This window comes from Podarcis bocagei, assembly GCF_964188305.1.
Source record: "Podarcis bocagei genome assembly, chromosome: 16".
In the NCBI taxonomy this organism is placed as follows: Eukaryota; Metazoa; Chordata; class Lepidosauria; order Squamata; family Lacertidae; genus Podarcis; species Podarcis bocagei.
This window is the reverse complement of record NC_138142.1, coordinates 34,784,161-34,801,548: the sequence shown is the minus strand read 5'-3', so window position 1 is coordinate 34,801,548 and position 17,388 is coordinate 34,784,161. Positions and strand designations below refer to the sequence as shown.

Here is a 17,388-nt window from a genome sequence, read left to right as displayed (position 1 = left end):
ATGATTTTTTTATATTTATTTAATGTATTTATTTCAAAGATTTATATACTGTTTGCCCATCATAAAGCCCTCGAAGCAATTTACAAAAAGAACGAAAGAATAAAATAATCAGTAAAAATAAAAAGATTTTTAAAAAAGCTTAAAAAACCCCAGATTTTAAAAATCGGCCAACATTCTACATATCTGGGTAGGTTTGCTTAAACAGAAATGTTTTTAGCAGGTGCCGGAAAAGACCTGACAACCATAGGCAGGGAGTTCCAAAGGGTAACTTCTTACAAACGTGGGACGACGACTAAGCGGGTGTTACGCGCGGATTGCAACAGGGCCAGTCCTGCAGATTGGAGCAGCGGAGTGGGCGTGTTTGGGGTAAGGCGATTTCGCAAGGAAGATTTTTTTTTTATTGTTGTTATTGTTATTATTCTGTTTGGCAACTCCTGTCAGGTCCAAAATGCCATGCCTCGCCCTTCCCTCTGGGGCAGGGAAATCCCGAAGCTCTCCACCGCCCCCCTTCCCCGCTGCTGCTCAGTGCCAATCCCTTTTCGGAAGCGGCGCCGCTTCCCAGCCTCGGAGCCCCTTCTTCGGCCGGGCGGAGAAGCTGGCACCTCGCCCGCCCGGTGCGCCCTCCTTGGGCGCGTCCCGGCACTGCGCCAGCCGGGGAGGAGGGCGAGCTGCGCAGGGCGGGCGCGCCGCGGCTTCTCGGGCCGGGCTTTGGCAACGCGCAGCCGGGCGGAGGCTGAAGGTCGCTTGGGCAGGAAGTTCCCGTTCTCGGGCGGGCCCAGCAGCTGCGCTGCAATGCGAGGCGGGAGGGCGGGCGGAGGCGGCGGCGGGGCCGAGGAGGAGGCGGACTCTGATCCGTTGCAGCCCGGCCCCGGGGAGGGATTTAGCCGGAGCCTTGGCTGCTGCCCTGGCTGCTGCTCCGGAGCCAAGCTGCTCCCCTTCCCGGCCGCCCCGATCTCCGGCTGCTCTCCAAGCGAGCGCCCGGAAAGCGCCGCCAAGGGCGCACGGACCTCTCCAAGGAGCCGGCGGCTGTTGCGCGCTAGGGCGCACCGTCGGGGCGCCTCTTCCCGCGGCTCCCCGGTGGCTGCGAGAGACGCATGGCGCTGCTTTGGGGGGTCGGCGTACTTCTGGCTTCCTGCGCTCCCTTCGGGGTTGGCGGCTTTCTCCCCGGAGCTACGCCGGAGCGGCGCGAAGGCACTTCGAGAGCACGGAAGGACGGTGAGTCAGAGAGGCGTATGCCGCTTACCCCTTTCCCCGCCACCCCTTGGGGCCGCCTTCACACGTTACTTCTTCCCAAGCGCGGGTCCGTTTGCAGTCAGCTACCACGCAGGCTGACCCGGGAAAGCCGCGGCGGCGTTGGGAATCCCGAGTAAGCACGCATGAAGATTTGCAGCATTAAAAAATAATAATGGAAGCATAGCTTGGCTTGTTTTGATCCGCTACAACAACCCTGCAAGGTAGGTGGGTTATTGTGAAGCTTCCTTATTTCAAGTCAGTCCATTGGTCCATCTTCTATATATCCACACTGGCTGCCTAGCAGCAGCAGCTCTCAGTAAAGGTGCTTTTATTGCCAAGCTTACCTGGAGATACTGGGGATTTAACTTGGAGCCGTTTGCATGCAGAGCAGGTGCTCACAATAATAAACAGGCCAGCATTATTGCGTGTTGCAGAGAAAACAGCAGCTTGTCAGTAGTGAGGTGGGAGAGGTAGGAGCGGAATTTCCTGATGACTCAAGTTGCAGTTCTATTCATATCTGCAAAGAAGTCATTCCCGTTGGATTCGATGGCAAGTGGCCTTAGAATTGCAGCCTCTCTCTTCTAAGCTGTTATACCAGGGTGGGGAAATCTGTGTATCTCTCTCGCCAAATGTTTGTGGATTCCAGGTCCCATCATTCCATGCTGGCTGGAGCTGATGGGAGCTGGAGTCTGAAATTACTTGAAGGGCCACATCCTTTGGACCTCTGTAAATGCATTTTTATGTGATCCCTGATTGGTTAGGACATGATTGGTCCAGGGCAGGAGTGGAAAACCTGTAGACCTGCAGGTGTTGCTGGACTACAGCTCCCATCATCCCTGACTGTGGGTGCCATGCAGTGTGCATGACCCTGGCCTGCCCAGGCCCTTCATAGGAAATTTTGAGGGTGCTCGGGCACCCAGTGCCCCAGGGAGTTGGCACATATGCCCCTGACCGTTGGCCAAACTGGCTGGGACTGATGTGAGCCAGACAACATCTGGAGTGTGACAATTTCCCCATCTCTGTCTGTGGTTTAGTTTATCCCACCATGGAGCCATTGGCCAACCCTCTTCATTGGAGTATGTGATTGTCAGGCAAGATGAAGGTGCCTCTAAGCATGTTCAGAGGGCATTTGCATTAAAAGGTCAAGGTAAAGGGACCCCTGACCATTAGGTCCAGTTGTGGCCCACTCTGGGGTTGCGGCGCTCATCTCGCTTTATTGGCCGAGGGAGCCGGCATACAGCTTCCTGGTCATATGGCCAGCATAACTAAGCCACTTCTGGCAAACCAGAGCAGCGCACAGAAACGCAGTTTACCTTCCCGCTGGAGCAGTACCTATTTATCTACTTGCACTTTGACGTGCTTTTGAACTGCTAGGTTGGCAGGAGCAGGGATCGAGCAATGGGAGCTTACCCCATCGCGGGGATTCAAACCGCCAACCTTCTGATCGGCAAGTCCTAGGCTCTGTGGTTTAACCCACAGCGCCACTCGCGTCCCTGGCATTTGCATTGTCACACAGTAAATAGACCCATATCAAATATTAGAGGGGAAATTTCCAAAATGGAAGGGGAGGGGAGTTGCTGCTAAAAGATTTAACCCCCCCTTTTACAAATTAAGCACTGAGTCATTTAGGCATGTTTTCATCGCGTTCAATGGGATTGCTCTCAAGTAAGTATGACAATAAGATTGCAGCCCTTAACTGCCCTGCCCTGGAAAATAACTGAAGTGAACGCTCTAGACAGGTGGCTCTTTGAAAACGAGTCTTGCTCATCTAGAAAGCCGGGGTTGGCACTGTTTTCTGACTGCAGCCTTGGTTGTGAGAGTCTGGGCTTCCTGTATGGTGTTTGGTCTACTCCTCTGAATCAGCAACCGAAAGAGCCAGTTTTTGCCCTAGTTCAGTGGCGGAGCAACTGCATTGCACACAGGAGGTCTCAGGTTTCATCCCTGGCATCTCCAGGTAGGGCTGCGAGAGACTCCCTCTCTGAAAACCCTGCAGAGCTGTTGCCAGTCAGTGTAGACAGTACTGAGCTTTGATGGGCCTGACTTGATAGAAGGCAGCTGCCTATATTCCTAGGTTCTCTCCCCATCATGGGTGGAGGTTGCTGATAGCCGGAGAAGGCAGGTGAGGAGGATTTGGGGGGTGGAAGGGATGCTGGTGGTGCTGTGGGTTAAACCACAGAGCCTAGGACATGCCGATCAGAAGGTCGGCGGTTCGAATCCCCGCCATGGGGTGAGCTCCCATTGCTCGGTCCCTGCTCCTGCCCACCTAGCAGTTTGAAAGCATGTCAAAGTGCAAGTAGATAAATAGGTACGGCTCCGGCAGGAAGGTAAATGGCGTTTCCGTGTGCTGCTCTGGTTCGCCAGAAGCGGCTTAGTCATGCTGGCCACATGACCCGGAAGCTATACGCCGGCTCCCTCGGCCAGTAAAGCGAGATGAGCACCGCAACCCCAGAGTTGGTCACGACTGGACCTAATGGTCAGGGGTCCCTTTACCTTTACCTCCATTTTTTAACAGTGGTTTGAGATGAAATCGGCAGGTGTACTTTCCATGACATGGAAAGTAATACGATCACCTGCTCACTGCTGCAGGTCAAATTGCTGTTAAAGGCGCAGCTGCAGAAGTTGGCAACGCTAGACCAAACATCCATGAGTTTGTTTTCCAACAGGTTTATGAAGCCAAGAGCCCTCTCCCCATCATTAATCTCTCTAGCCCGTCCTTGGTTTCTTCAGACACGGTTGGGACTGCAACTCCCATCCTCTGACTGTGGGCAACGATGGCTGGGAATGATGGGGTTGTAGTCCCAGCAACATCTGGGGACCAAGGTTGGGTGTGGCTGCTCTGTTGGCAGGTAGACTGCCTCTAAACCTGGAGGCTCCGTTATCTGCTATCCTCGTTATAGTTACCTGTTTGAGAGTTGGCAACCCTGGTCCTCCGCTTCCAAAACAGTGGGGGATCGAGAAGTTTAGGATGAAGGGAGGTTAAAGGCTGCTTTTCAGAATTTATGCCTAGGGATATAAAGGGGATTTTGTGGGATCAGAGCAAAACTCCCATCTCTAGACCATTATCTTTCTGTTCTCCCAAAAGTGGCCAGTCAGATTCCTCTGGAAAACTCCAAGAACGAAGGCAGTAGCACGGCCCTTTCCTGTGTGAGAGAGCTGCTACCAAGCCAGGATAAGCAATTCTGAGACTGATCTGGATTAAGTCAGCTTCCTAGGATCGTAAAAAGCAGAGCTGGAGAAACTGCGGTCTTCCAGATGGTGCTGAACTCCACCTCCCATCTTCCCTGACTCGTGGGCCATTGCTGGCTGGGGCTGATGGGAGTCGGAGTCCAGCAACGTCAGGAAGGCTGTGGGTTCCCCATCCCTGCTTCACACCTCTGTTAAGTGCAGTTAACCTGTGATCCCCAATTGGTTGGGACGTGTGAAGGACAAAGGCAGGGAACCAGAGACCCTCTTAAAGGTGTTGGACTGCAACTCCCATCATCCCTGACCGTTGGCTGCACTGGCTGATGGGAGTTGGAGTCCAACCAACACCTATGGTTTGGGCAGCTAAGAAATCAGGGGGAGCTGGTAGAGGTTTTTACTGTACTCCTTAAAATCTACTCAACCCCCTGGAAGTGATGGGAGGGGGCATTGTGTGTCAGCACACTCAGCTTCTAGTGCCTCTCCAATAACAATGCTCCGTTTACGTTACTGTGCTCTCCTCAATCGGATGCAATCTTCCAAGAGGATCCTCACTCTGGCTTTCAACTTATCCTAAGTGCTGCACAGAAATCCATGTGGTTTCTGCTACATTTTTAAACTGGTACCTCCACAATGGATTTTGGCTTTGCCCTTCTTGAGCTCCTGGGCTGCATTGTCTTCCAAGCAACCTTCTGGGGGCCAGATGCCAGGGGTGGGCAGGGCCAGATGTCAAAGTGAGCAGAGGAATACGGGCTTCCATCTGGCTAGCAGGCCCTGTGAGAACAGGATGTGGGCCTTTAGCCTGATCCAGCTGGGCCCTTCTGATATGCTTTTCACGGAACCGTAGGGTTGGAAGGGAACCCTGAGGGTCATCTAGTCCAACCCCCCTGCAGTGCAGGAATTTGCAGCTGTCCCTTACCAGGATCGAACCTGCAGCCTTGGCGTTGTCAGCGCTATGCTCTCACCAGCTGAACTATTTTATGAACCTTTACTCAGACGGTCTTCACACTTCTTAAATGGTGTAGCAAACAGGCAGTATATCATTGGTGGAGTGCTTGCTTTGCATGCAGAAAATACCAGGTTCTGTGGGATGAGGCGCTTGTCTGAAATCCCAGTTGAGCTGCTGCCAGCCCGTGCATGCAATACTCGGCTAGAAGGACCAACGTTCTGACTCTGGAACAGGAACCTTGGAAGCCGCCTTCTGCAATCAGCCATATGTTTTGAATGATGGGGGCTGGGGTCTTTTGCTGTTTCTAGGGGGAGGCCCAGAACTCGGTGGCAGAGTGCGTGCAAGAATTATAGGGTTCAGCTCCCGGGATCTGGAAGCGACTCTTGTCTGAAATCCCAGAGAGCTGCTGCCAGCCAGTGTAGACAACACTGCACTTGATGGGCTGAATCTGCATAAGGCAGCTTCATAGATGGTAGGAAGGAGCTTAGTCCACCCAAATTTCCGAAATGCTGCTGCAGGCCAGTGTGATCAATCCTGATGTCGATGGACCAAAGATTGATTTAGAAAGACGTTTCCCTTTATCTGTGGACGTACATGTCAGGTCAAATAGCAACCAGATACACCTTTACCAGGAACTGAGCCCCATCGAACAGAGGCAGGGGATGGTTCTGAATAAACATGCATGGGCTTGTAATATTAGTCACCTTTTCTGCACCCCCCCACTCCCTGCTTTTAGCTCACCACCCTCCCCTTTCCAGCACCATTTAAGCCCTTAAGCCTGTTTGAGCAAAGGCTCATTTGCTGCACATCTCAATGCACTGTGTCGAGTGAAGTAAGTCCTTTCTTTAGTTCCTTGGAAGGAGGGGGGGGGGGAGAAGTGTATTGTGGCATAGTCTTGCTTGTATTTCAGTTCTAAGGCTGAATTCTGCTCGTGCAAAAGAATAATAATAATAATAATACTAAAAAACCTGTGCACAACACCACACAGGTTTCTAGTCCATAAGTCTGGAGAGGGACTCAAAAGGTAGGGCAGATCATTCTAGAGGACCTGCGGCCCCCTCCAAAGGTCAGACCGCCAGCACTCAAGGTGATGTATAGGCCTCGGCCTCCCATCAGCCTCCCAGCCAGTATGACTAGTGGTTAGAGATGGTGGGAGTTGAGGAGCCCAGCAATATCTGGAGGGCCGAGGTTCTGTCCACGACTGTTTCCATGCCTTTCAGAAGCTGAACCAATTAGGCCTTGCAACTGTTTATAACAGTGTCCATTTGCATTATTCATTGAGGTGACGGCATCGCAAGCTTTCTCCATGGGGAATCCAGACTTTCCAATATACCGATTTAATACATGGCTGGGCATAAAAGCTGGTGGGGGGAAAGGGCTTTCAAGTGGATGGAGCAGAGAGGGAAGGGAGGCGGCGAATGCTTTGTTTTTTTGGCATTCCGTGTTGCGCTGGAGAAGAAATCTGTTTCCGTTTGCATTTAAAGGGGAACTTGTTATATCTGCACTTCCCGGAACAATCTGCAAACCAGAACGCCCTCCTTTGAAATGTGCAGTTCTCCAAATTTTGCAGTTCCGTCCTCCAGCTGAGTGAGGGGTCTTCAAATACATATACCAGGACACTGTGTGCGTCAAAATGCATGCATTAGTCAAAAAGCCATGCAGCAGTGCACTGTGTCTAGGAAAAGGTTATTTTGCAAAAATAATAGTTGAAATTGCATACCAAAAAACGGGTATGAGAAATTAGCACTAAAATCAACAAGAATGAGAACCTCCAGACACTTTTAATGTGATACGGCACCCTTTTATCATGTATGCAGCGGAACCATAATTTTCAAGCCTGACAAATCTGGAACTGGACTTTATAATCTGATAACGCTGATCCTCTTGATTGTTGCTTTAACCCATGTGCTATTGGATTCATTCTATGTGCCTATTTTGTAGTTTCGTTTTTCACCTGTTGTTAAATCCCTGTGGTTTTATATGTGTTATATAGTGAAATAAAACCTTGTGGGGGTGTGTGGGGAGAAATTGATGCTGAAAAGCTGGTGAATTTTCACGAGGGCTTGAAAAAAAACTAATTGTAGATTGGAGCGGTGAGCCAAATCTAAGATTGCAGGAAAACACGAAACTGAGAGTAACCCCTTGCCCATTTCCAATTTCAGATGTCGGGACCCAGCGGCCATGGGATGACAGGACTTGTTCGTGGCCCATCTCACCAACGATCCTGCGGGGCGGGCAGCCCGTCAGCCTGAAGGAAGCGGCGTTGGTGAGTTTCCCTGCTGGCTTTCCAGCTGGAGAGAGATCTGTTAACCGGGAGAAAGCTGGAGGCGGTCGGAAAGGGGGCAGTGGAGCAGCTGCGGTGACGCCGTGACCTCGAGCTGAGCTGGCCAAATGAGCTCATAGCGCTCTGCAACCGGTGCCACTCGCCTCCCCCTCTCCCCAAGCCTTCAGCCTGCCCTCCCAGTCCTATGCCTGACCCACGGATGCTGGGAGCCTTCAAGCATTTCCGGGCATTACTCCTGGGCAGGAAACGCTGGGTGGGGATGGCCGGGGTGGGGGGAGAGAAGCAGACACCCCTGTGCAACATGCTCGGTCACACACAACCCCCGCTCCCCTTCACGCCTGCAGGAGGACAATGAGCTAAGCTGGGCGAGGTGCTTCCTGCCATCAAGGGGACGAAGGAAGCTTTTTTCCCCTGCCCTAGGTTTGGCCTTGGTGAAGGGGGCACTTTTGGAAAGAGTTTAGCTTGCAGAGATCTGGCCCGAGAGGGTGGTCTCAGCCACTTGCTCTGGCTCACAGCGATACCCCTTCTCACTAAGCAGGGGCAGGTGGGATCTGTCCACAAAGAAAACATGATGGGTTCTCTGTCGCCTTCTGCCAACCATCACCTCTCTCCTTTTCAGGGGTCTCAGGGCTTCCCGGCTCGGCTGAGGGTTGTGCTGGAGGTCGAGGGAGATCGCCTCCTCCTGGACTTGGTACAGAATCAGTGAGTTTGGGTTTGCATCATGGGCAGAAGTGGCGAGCGCCTTCTAACCAGAAATCTCTAGCTTTGCCCCTGGAATTACAGTGGTACCTCGGGTTACATACGCTTCAGGTTACAGACTCCGCTAACCCAGAAATAGTACCTTGGGTTCAGAACTTTGCTTCAGGATAAGAACAGAAATCGTGCTGTGGCGGCACGCGGCAGCAGGAGGCCCCATTAGCTAAAGTGGTGCTTCAGGTTAAGAACAGTTTCAGGTTAAGAATGGACCTCTGGAACAAATTAAGTACGTAACCAGAGGTACCACTGTATTTTGGCTCCTGCTTCGATACTCCGCAGCCACCATCACATTATTAAAACAACCCACAGGAAATAAAGCAGGGGGCCATGTCCACCATTTTATCCTCACCCCCTCCCCGAATCTTAGTGTAATTCAGTGGTTCTCCAAGGGTGTCACGCAGAGGATGGCAAGTGAGGCAGGGAGATGCGAGGAGAATCAGAGAAACGTTTAAACATTTCAGTGTAGTACAGGCGACGGCTGTTTTTGCTGGTCCAATATGTGTGTGACAGCACATCCACACATCACAACAAACCCAGAAGTGGCAGGAAAAAGGGGCTTGGGCAGGAGAAGGACGGGCTTTTGTATGCTTCATCGACACATGCAAGAGTCAGGAATGTAACCCCCGTGCAAAACGGCCGTTGCCTGTATAGTATCAAAAAATATATTTATTTGCAGAATATGGCTAGATATCTTCTCAAACTGAGAGCAAAGAGTATCAAGCAACGTTGAGGACAATCCCAGTTGCGATCTTTTTGTTTTCCATTGCATTTCTTACCATTGAAAAATTCAATGTGGCATGAGCAAATGTTTATTCTGAAAGTGTGCCCTAGAGAAAAGAGTTTGAGAGCCGCAGTAACACAAGATCCCTGCAGGATCAGGCCGAAGGGCCATCTAAGCTCAGTCTGATCTGCCTGTGGGGCTCCAGGGTTTCAGAGAAAGGGATATTCCCAGCTCTGTCTGAAGATGCTTTTGGGGGTTGAATCCGAGACCTTCTGCAGGCAAGGCACGTTCTCTGCTAGGGTCCCTCGCCTAAAAATCAATTAAGCTTCGAGTCCTCGTGGTTCTGATTCAAGGGGCGAATTTTAAAAAGGAGCTTTGCTGCCATCTTTTCCCTGCAACCTTCTTGCGTCCTCCAAACCACGGTCTGTCCCTGCTGATTTGTATGTCTTCCATCGTAGGGAGCTGCTGGCAGGCACCCAAGGACTCGTCTATTACCTTTCCAACGGGGAGAGGGCGACGCATCCAACGAGCACAGAGGTGGGCATCTGTTTTTCTGGCTCTGCACAGCCCATTCCTCTGCTGGCACCCATCCCCGCCGAGACCCGGGGCCTGGGGAACGTTTATTCCTGGGCCCACCTCCTCTGCCAGCTGGGACTCTGCCACGATGCAGAGTTTCAGCAGAGGTGCCAGCTCCAGGGCTGGAGAAGCAGGCTGGGATCTGAGCAGGCAGCAATTGGCCAGGAAAGAGAGATTGGGGTCACAGCAGCAGAGGGTTCATGGGAAAAAGGTCCAGCCTGTGGGCGGAAACTCTGGAAATGGTGGATTTCACATTGGGAAAAGGCAGCTGCCTCAGGCCTTTCATAGTCCAACCACACTGTGTACCGTTCTGGTTGTTGTATTCTCAAAAAGCTTAAAGACCTTACTTGGAAAATAAATGCAACCCAGGTGGTTAAGAAAGCCCAACAGAGACTCCGTCTCCTCAGAGTCTTGCGGAAGAACGATGTCAATCAACATTTGATGATCTCCTACCAGTCAACAATAGAAAGTGTCCTTTCATACTGCATCACGGTGTGGTACGCTGGTTTGACATCATCTGATAGGAGGTGCCTACAGAGGGTGGTGAATACAGCACAAGATATTATGGGCTGTCCCGTGAATCCGCTGGATGAAATAGCGGAAGAACGTTGCCTCAGGAGAGTGAGGAAAATTCTCAGGGGTGATTCACACCCTGGCCGGCACTTTCTTGATCTCTTGCCCTCAGGCAGAAGATATAGAAGCCTGATTAGTCGCACCAACAGGGTAAAGAACAGCTTCTGTCCGTGGGCTGTTAGGCTGCTGAATGAAAAGATAACAACAGGGGAACTGACTTTTGGGTTTGGTGGGTGTGCGTCAGTAAACGAGGGGAATTAAGACTAAGAGAGCTGAGTGGGGGGTGCTCGTGTAATCTCACTGTATACAAGTTGTACAAGTGACAATAAAGTATTTCAGCTGTGGAGCTGGGAAGGGTTAAGTTAAGGGATATATTTAAAGCACTTTAAGCTGCCATGCTTCCCCCAAAGAATTCTGGGAGCTGTAGTTTGTGAAGGGCACTGAGAATTGTTAGGAGACCCCTGATTCCCTTACAGTCAACTACAGTTCCCAGAGTTTCCTATGAAGAAGAGGGAATGGTTGTTGAACCACTCCGGGAATTGCAGCTCTTTCAGGGGAGTAGGGAGGCCACCTGACAACGCTCGGCACCCTTAGCAAACTACAGCTCCCAGAATTCTTTGGGGGAAGCCATAGAACGGCATCACGGTGCTTTTCAATGTATGGCGTAGATGTTTATAGACTTGGAAGGACCACACAGGTCATTGGGTCTAACTCCCGGCAGTGCAGGAGTCCTTTACTTGACGCGGGGCTTGAACCCACGGCACTGAGATAAAGAATCTCTTGCTCTGCCGACTGAGCTATCCCTGGTCATGTGGCCCCAGTGGTCAAGGGAATGGGGCAAATCTCCCGCGGGAAAAGCATGGGGCAGGGCTATAACGCCAAACCTGGGAGGCTGGGCTTATTCTCCCTGCTTTCTCTGTCTTCCAGGGTAATTGCTGCTATCGAGGCAAGATCCAGGGCTACTTAGACTCCTGGGCCAATGTCTGCGTTTGCTCTGGGCTAAGGTATGAGAGGAGATGCTGGACGAGGCGAAGCTCTGTGGGAGGCCGGAGGGATCACCCCTGAGCAGATTCCTTTCACTCTTGCGGTTTTCCGTGGGCAAAAATGTGGTTGACTGTTTTTTTCTTTCCGCCCTGCCAGTGGTCTGCTGGTTGTGTCCAGCGACAGGAGCTACAGCCTGGAGTCCAGAGCAGAAGAGGATCAGGGTACGAGGGCCTACAGACTTGAGTCCGTCAGGCAAGAGACGGGGGAATGCATGCTGGTCTCTCTGTCCCGGGGACAGTTCCGCCCGCGGCCACAGCCCGAGCGCAGCTGGATACAAAGGGTGTGTTTTGCTTTTAGTTTTTAATAAGATATTTATTATGATTTTCAAAGTATTACAAAATAAAAATAAAAAAGTAAGAAAATGCAAAATAAAAATGGTTAAAAACAACTCATTCTTTCCATTACTTATTTTTCATTAGCTTATTTCCCGGACCTCCTCACGCCTCCCTTTTTTGTATTCCAGTTCAGTTTGTTGGTTCAGCAAATCCTTACCCTCTTCGTTTATCCTAGTCTTTAATCTTAAGCTATCGTAACGTTAAATTTTTGCCTATTAATAATCCATTTTTCATATTCCCTTATAATATTACAGCTGAAAACCACTTAATTTCTATCCAACATCATTCTAACATTCATTAATTTTACAATATTTCTGTAGATAGTCTTTAAATTTCTTCCAATCTTCTTCCACCAACTCTTCTCCCTGGTCTCGGATTCTGCCAGTCATTTCCACCAGTTCCATGTAGTCCATCACCTTCATCTGCCATTCTTCCAGTGTGGGTAAATCTTGTGTCTTCCAATACTTTGCAATGAGTATTCTTGCTGCTGTTGTGGCATACATAAAAAAAGTTCTGTCCTTCTTTGGCACCAATTGGCCGACTATGCCTAGGAGAAAGGCCTCTGGTTTCTTCAAGAAGGTATATTTAAATACCTTTTTCAATTCATTATATATCGTCTTCCAGAAAGCCTTTTGAACATCTGGGCCAGAGCATCGGCCCAGCTGGTCCTGTGCTGCTTATTCTGACTGGCAGTAGCAATCCCGGTGCTTAACAGTGTTTTTCGCCCCGTCTCCCAGGCAAAGCGCGAGGCGGAGCCTGAACGTGGATTCGTGGAGCTAGTGATGGTGGCCGACCAGGCAGAGGTGAGATGATGCTTGTACTGCCCCCCAGGCCCCCATGGCAAAGCCCTTAACACAAACGCAAACACATTCCTCGTAGCTTCCCAGAAATAAAGTTGCCGTCTCTTCTAAAATGCACCGCAAATGTACAGTTTTACCCAGTGGGGGACATTTCCCAATGGGCCGGTTCCTCAAGTTGCCAGATCTCAACGAGGAGAGGTTTCCCTGTTTCTCCTCGTTCCCTCACCGTCCCCATCGGAAACCAAATCCCCGGGGAAATCTGCACTGAATGTTTCCGAAGGTTAAATCTGTTGCCGTTTGGTAAATCTATTGCAGCCGCGGTACGCAGAAAGGAGTAAGTCTGGTAAGATGACTGGTTGAAAGGGTAAAGAAATCTTTAGGTCTTTAAGTCGTGGCATACAGAGCTGCTCTAAGTATAGTCAGACCTTGGAAGTTGAACAGAATCAGTTCCAGAAGTCCGTTTGACTTCCAAAATGTTCAGAAACCAAAGCGCGGCTTCTGATTGGCTGCAGGAAGCTCCTGCAACCAATCGGAAGCAGCGGAAGCTCCATCGGATGTTTGGCTTCCAAAAATAGTTCGCAAACTGGAACGATCACTTCCGGGTTTGCGATGTTCAGGAGCCAAAATGTCCGAGAACTAAGCTGTTCGAAAACCAAGGTATGACTGTACTGTATAGTTTTTTACATGTGGCTAGAATGGAGCTAAGGAGTTGACACAAACGCATGCTAACTCCATGCTAACATGGAGGAGAAGCAGGAAGAAAGTAAAGCCTTGGAACACAATCTGTTCATCCACAAGTAGCCCCTGAAGGGAGGAATCTGCACAAATGCAGGAGTGAGGCCTTGTCACCAGTGGCGTAGCGTGGGTTGTCAGCACCCGGGGCAAGGCAAGTAATTTGCGCCCCCTAACCCGTGGATTTTAGCACTCGAGTGCGAGCGCGCCCCCCCGATGTTGCGCCTGGCCCCCCTGCACCCCCCACGCTACGCCACTGGGGCTGGGGGCGAGCAAAGGAGCCAAGGACCCCCCCAAAGGCTCAGCAGGAATTTATTAAATTTATTATTTGCGGAGCCCCCGCGGGCCGAGGCAGCCGAAGCCCCCTCCCCTCGGGCGCCTCCCCACCCCCTCCTCTCCTTGGGCTGTAGGTGGAGCTCGAGATCCGGGCTTGGCGAGCGCCTCTCCTCCTCCCGGCCGGGTCCGGGGGCTTCTAGCCGTGCTCCGTCCTCGCCCCCCCCCCCGCAGCTGAGACTTGCGCTGAGAGCCGGAGCCAGCGGCGCCCCCTTCTGCCGGGAGACCCTCGCCCGCCCGCCGGCTTCCTCTCGGAGGGTTTTGGGGAGCGCAGGATGCGGCGAGGCCCCTCGGAGCTCTCCTCCCTCCCAGTCGGCAGAAGCAGCCGCCGCCTGTGGCTGGGCCGAGGGGATGGCGGCGGCGGCGGGGTGCGGAGGCTGCCCGTGCCCGGCCAGGCGTCGGTGGCGGCGTCAGCGCTGCTGCAGCGGCTGCTCCTCCTGCGAGCAGTGAGTGGAGCGCAGCGGCGGCGGGGGGCGCGCGCGCGCTAGGGCACAAGGCTGGCGGTGGCGGCGGGGAGCCCGGCGGAGGAAGGAACTTGTTCCTTCCCTCTGGACTCGCGCCCCCCCCAGATGTTGTGCCCGGTGCGGCCGGCACCCCTGGCACCCCCCCTGCTACGCCACTGCTTGTCACCATATAGAACACATGTCTTCAGAGAACTGGACTGGTTGTCGATTTGCTACCAGCTCAAGTTCAAGCTATAAAGCCCTTAACAACTGGGGCCAGTTTACCTGTGAGATTGTGTTGCCCCAGACGTGCCCCTTGACCAAGCTGTGTAACTGGCACGGCTACAAGTGCCACATAATGCCCGTTCCATATTCATAAGAAATTGATCTTTTCCTGCGGCAGCACCAGCAACTTTGGAACTCCCTGCCATTTGACATCAGGCAGACGCTGTCGCTGGACTCTTCTCAGCGCCTGCTAAAAACATTTCTGCTTAGACATGCCTCCCCAAACACCTAGAGTTTTTTTTTAATGTATGTTTTAGTCTGTTTATTGCGGGCTTTATTTCTGTGCTTCAAATCGTCGTTTTTAACCATTTATGCTGATAATTCCTTCGTTTTATATTCTCCGTAAACCGCTTTGAGGTGGGTTGTTGTAGATCAGGGGTGTCAAACTCAAATTCATCGGGGGCCGCATCAGCAGTTTGGTCACCCTCAAAGGGCCGGATGACACCCCCTTTATACACAAGGAGGAAGATGGTAGCTAAAATATAACTCATTCTCTTTGAAGGCATGCAGGCATAGATGGAAGGGGGTATTAGTTCTCCGCAAAGGTTGAGGATCCCAACATACACTCATGTAAGAAAACTTTTAGGTGCAGCTGCCCCCCATTGAGAGGAACAAGCGTCCTTTCACTATGTACAACCTCCCTCGATTTCCCACTCCTACTTAAACATCAGCTTGCCCACAAAGACGACTCCTCTTCCTCCTCTTGTGTGTGTGTTGCTGCTGCTGCGACACGGCTACTACTTACCCCTCAGGGAATCGGTTGATTAAATGCACATTTCTATGCCACTGAATTCATAAAATCTGTACGGTGGCGGTACCAAAGAATGTAAAAGGAAGGAAAGAGTCTCTCTCCTCCCCTCCCCACCCCCACCCCCACTTCCTCACCTGGGCACACAGCTGGGCGAGCTCCGGTCCACCTCCCAGGTGGCGTAAAGGTTCATCTGGACCGGGCACCCCCCTGCCGTCGCTGCCGTCGCCGCCGCGCCTGACCCAAGAGCTCCCGAGCCGCCCCCCCCCCCCGGGCCAGAGAGCCTCCTCCGGGGCCGAGAGCAGCCGGCTGAGACAACGAAGGCGCCACCGCCGGAGGAGAAGGAGGCACCAGCTGCTGCTGCTGTAGCACCGCCGGCGGCGGCGGAGGCTGCCCTGAAAGGCTCTGTGCAGCCGGGGAAGCTGAAGAAGCTGAGGCGCTGGATGCCGGCTGGTGCAGCGAAGGCGTGAGCGAGCCCCACTGGCCACCGTGCGCCCCTCTCTCCGCCATGGCTGAGGAGGAGGAGGACGACGACGACAAGAGTTTCCCTCAATCCCCGCTAGCGCCTCAGCCGCCGCCTTCTTTCCCCTTCAGCCGCGTGAGAATAAAGGTGAAGGCCGGCGGCGGCTACACGGGCCACATGACGAGGTCTGGCGGGCCGGATTTGGCCCGCGGGCCTTGTGTTTGACACCCGTGTTGTAGATTGTTTGTTTTGTTTTGTTTTTAAACCGAGCGGTGTGTAAATCTTAGAAAATAAATAAAAATACAGGAATTCCAATGGAGATAAAAAGTAAAGTAGAAAAGGTTCAAGTAAAAACACCGTGGAGGTAAGGGTCAGAAAGTCAACTTACAAAGGAATGTAATCATTTGATTTGAAGGTTATTGTGAAAATGTTTGAAAAAGTTAAAATATGTATATGTATACATTGGTACCTCAGTTCTCGAACTTAATCCTATCCAGGAGTCTATTCCACTTCTAAGGTAAAGGGACCCCCGACCATTAGGTCCAGTTGTGGCCGACTCTGGGGTTGCGGCGCTCATCTCGCTTTATTGGCCGAGGGAGCCGGCGTACAGCTTCCAGGTCATGTGACCAGCATGACTTAGCCGCTTCTGGCAAACTAGAGCAGTGCATGGAAACGCCGTTTACCTTCCTGCCGGAGCGGTACCTATTTATTTACTTGCACTTTGACGTGCTTTTGAACTGCTAGGTTGGCAGGAGCAGGGACCGAGCAACGAGAGCTCACCCCGTCACGGGGATTCGAACCGCCGATCTTCTGATTGGCAAGTCCTAGGCTCTGTGGTTTAACCCACAGCGCCACCTGTGTCCCTATCTGTCTTCTGGAGCCGTTCAGAAATCAAGGTGTGGCTTCCGATTGGCTGCAGGAGCCTCCTGCACTCAAGCGGAAGCCATGTTGAACGATTGGCTTCTAAAAATGTTTGGAAACCTGAACACTTACTTCCAGGTTTGCGGCGTTCGGGAGCCAAGCCACCGAACAACCAAGTTACCACTGTATATAAATACAGGAATTCCATAGCGAACCCAAACCTGTTCAGGCGCCTGGGCTTTAAACAGGTGGTACAGGGCAGGGCCTTAACTTTGTCGTGCAAGAAATCTGAGCTTTTTCTTTGTACTTGCACACTTTCCACCTTCTGTCCAGAGAAGCAGGAGGCATGATCAGAGTTCATGCGCACATTGCTGCCAGGCAGAAGTGTTTGAGGAGGGGCGTGGCCTGGAGGAGGAGGGGCGTGGCCTGGGGAGAGTTCCGAGGGCCGGACAGAGAGATGCAGGGGGCTGAGCTCAGCCCCCAGTGTCTCAAGTCCCTTCCCACCACCTCCGCTTCTGTTTCCTTTTCAGTTCGAGCTGAACCCGGACCTTAACTGGACGCAAACACGGATGCTAGAGATCGCGAGCCACATGGATGGGGTGAGTGGCTGCCCTAGGTGGATGTGGGTGGCGCACGTGGGAATTGTAGTTTGACGACATCCTTGGACTCCAGTTCCCATCAGCCAGTATGGCTGATTGTCATGGATTATGGGAGTTGTAGTCCAAATCCTCTTTCAGGTTTGGGGAGGTTGGCTAGGCAATTCTGTGTTGGGTTTCCCCTGACGCCAGGCAGCTTCATATGTATTGGGGAACTGTCTTTGCTTTTGCTTTTTAAAAGACATTTCTCGAAATGCTTCAGTGTTTACCTCGCACGGGGAGTAATTTTGGGGAGAGCTTGGCAGGAAATTTGCAGCTTAGGACCCAAGAACCTTAAGGGCTGCTGATTCCTTCAGCTCTGCCTTCTGGGCTGAGGTCTTCTGAGGGGACACTTTGATGGCCGACGCTCCTGAGGGCCAGCTGAACTTTGCCAGGGGCAGAGCCTTTTGTATGGCAGGGTCCTGACCTATGGGATT

General features: G+C 52.0%; 1 protein-coding gene across 4 annotated transcripts in view; it reads left to right on the top strand.

Annotated features, from left to right (window-relative positions):
- The first annotated feature begins 760 nt into the window (after positions 1-760).
- ADAM15 (ADAM metallopeptidase domain 15) overlaps positions 761-17,388 on the top strand; it is a 47,636-nt gene continuing 31,008 nt past the window's right edge. For 2 of the 4 annotated variants that reach the window (XM_081173518.1, XM_081173517.1), the window contains exons 1-8: positions 761-1,215; positions 7,525-7,628; positions 8,266-8,348; positions 9,582-9,660; positions 11,200-11,276; positions 11,413-11,596; positions 12,389-12,454; positions 16,847-16,915. In XM_081173518.1, coding sequence (XP_081029644.1) covers positions 1,095-1,215; positions 7,525-7,628; positions 8,266-8,348; positions 9,582-9,660; positions 11,200-11,276; positions 11,413-11,596; positions 12,389-12,454; positions 16,847-16,915 — 783 coding nt within the window. In that variant the 5' untranslated portion in view covers positions 761-1,094. The remainder of the gene's footprint in view (positions 1,216-7,524; positions 7,629-8,265; positions 8,349-9,581; positions 9,661-11,199; positions 11,277-11,412; positions 11,597-12,388; positions 12,455-16,846; positions 16,916-17,388) is intronic. The other 2 variants (XM_081173516.1, XM_081173515.1) reach the window with 1 other exon arrangement.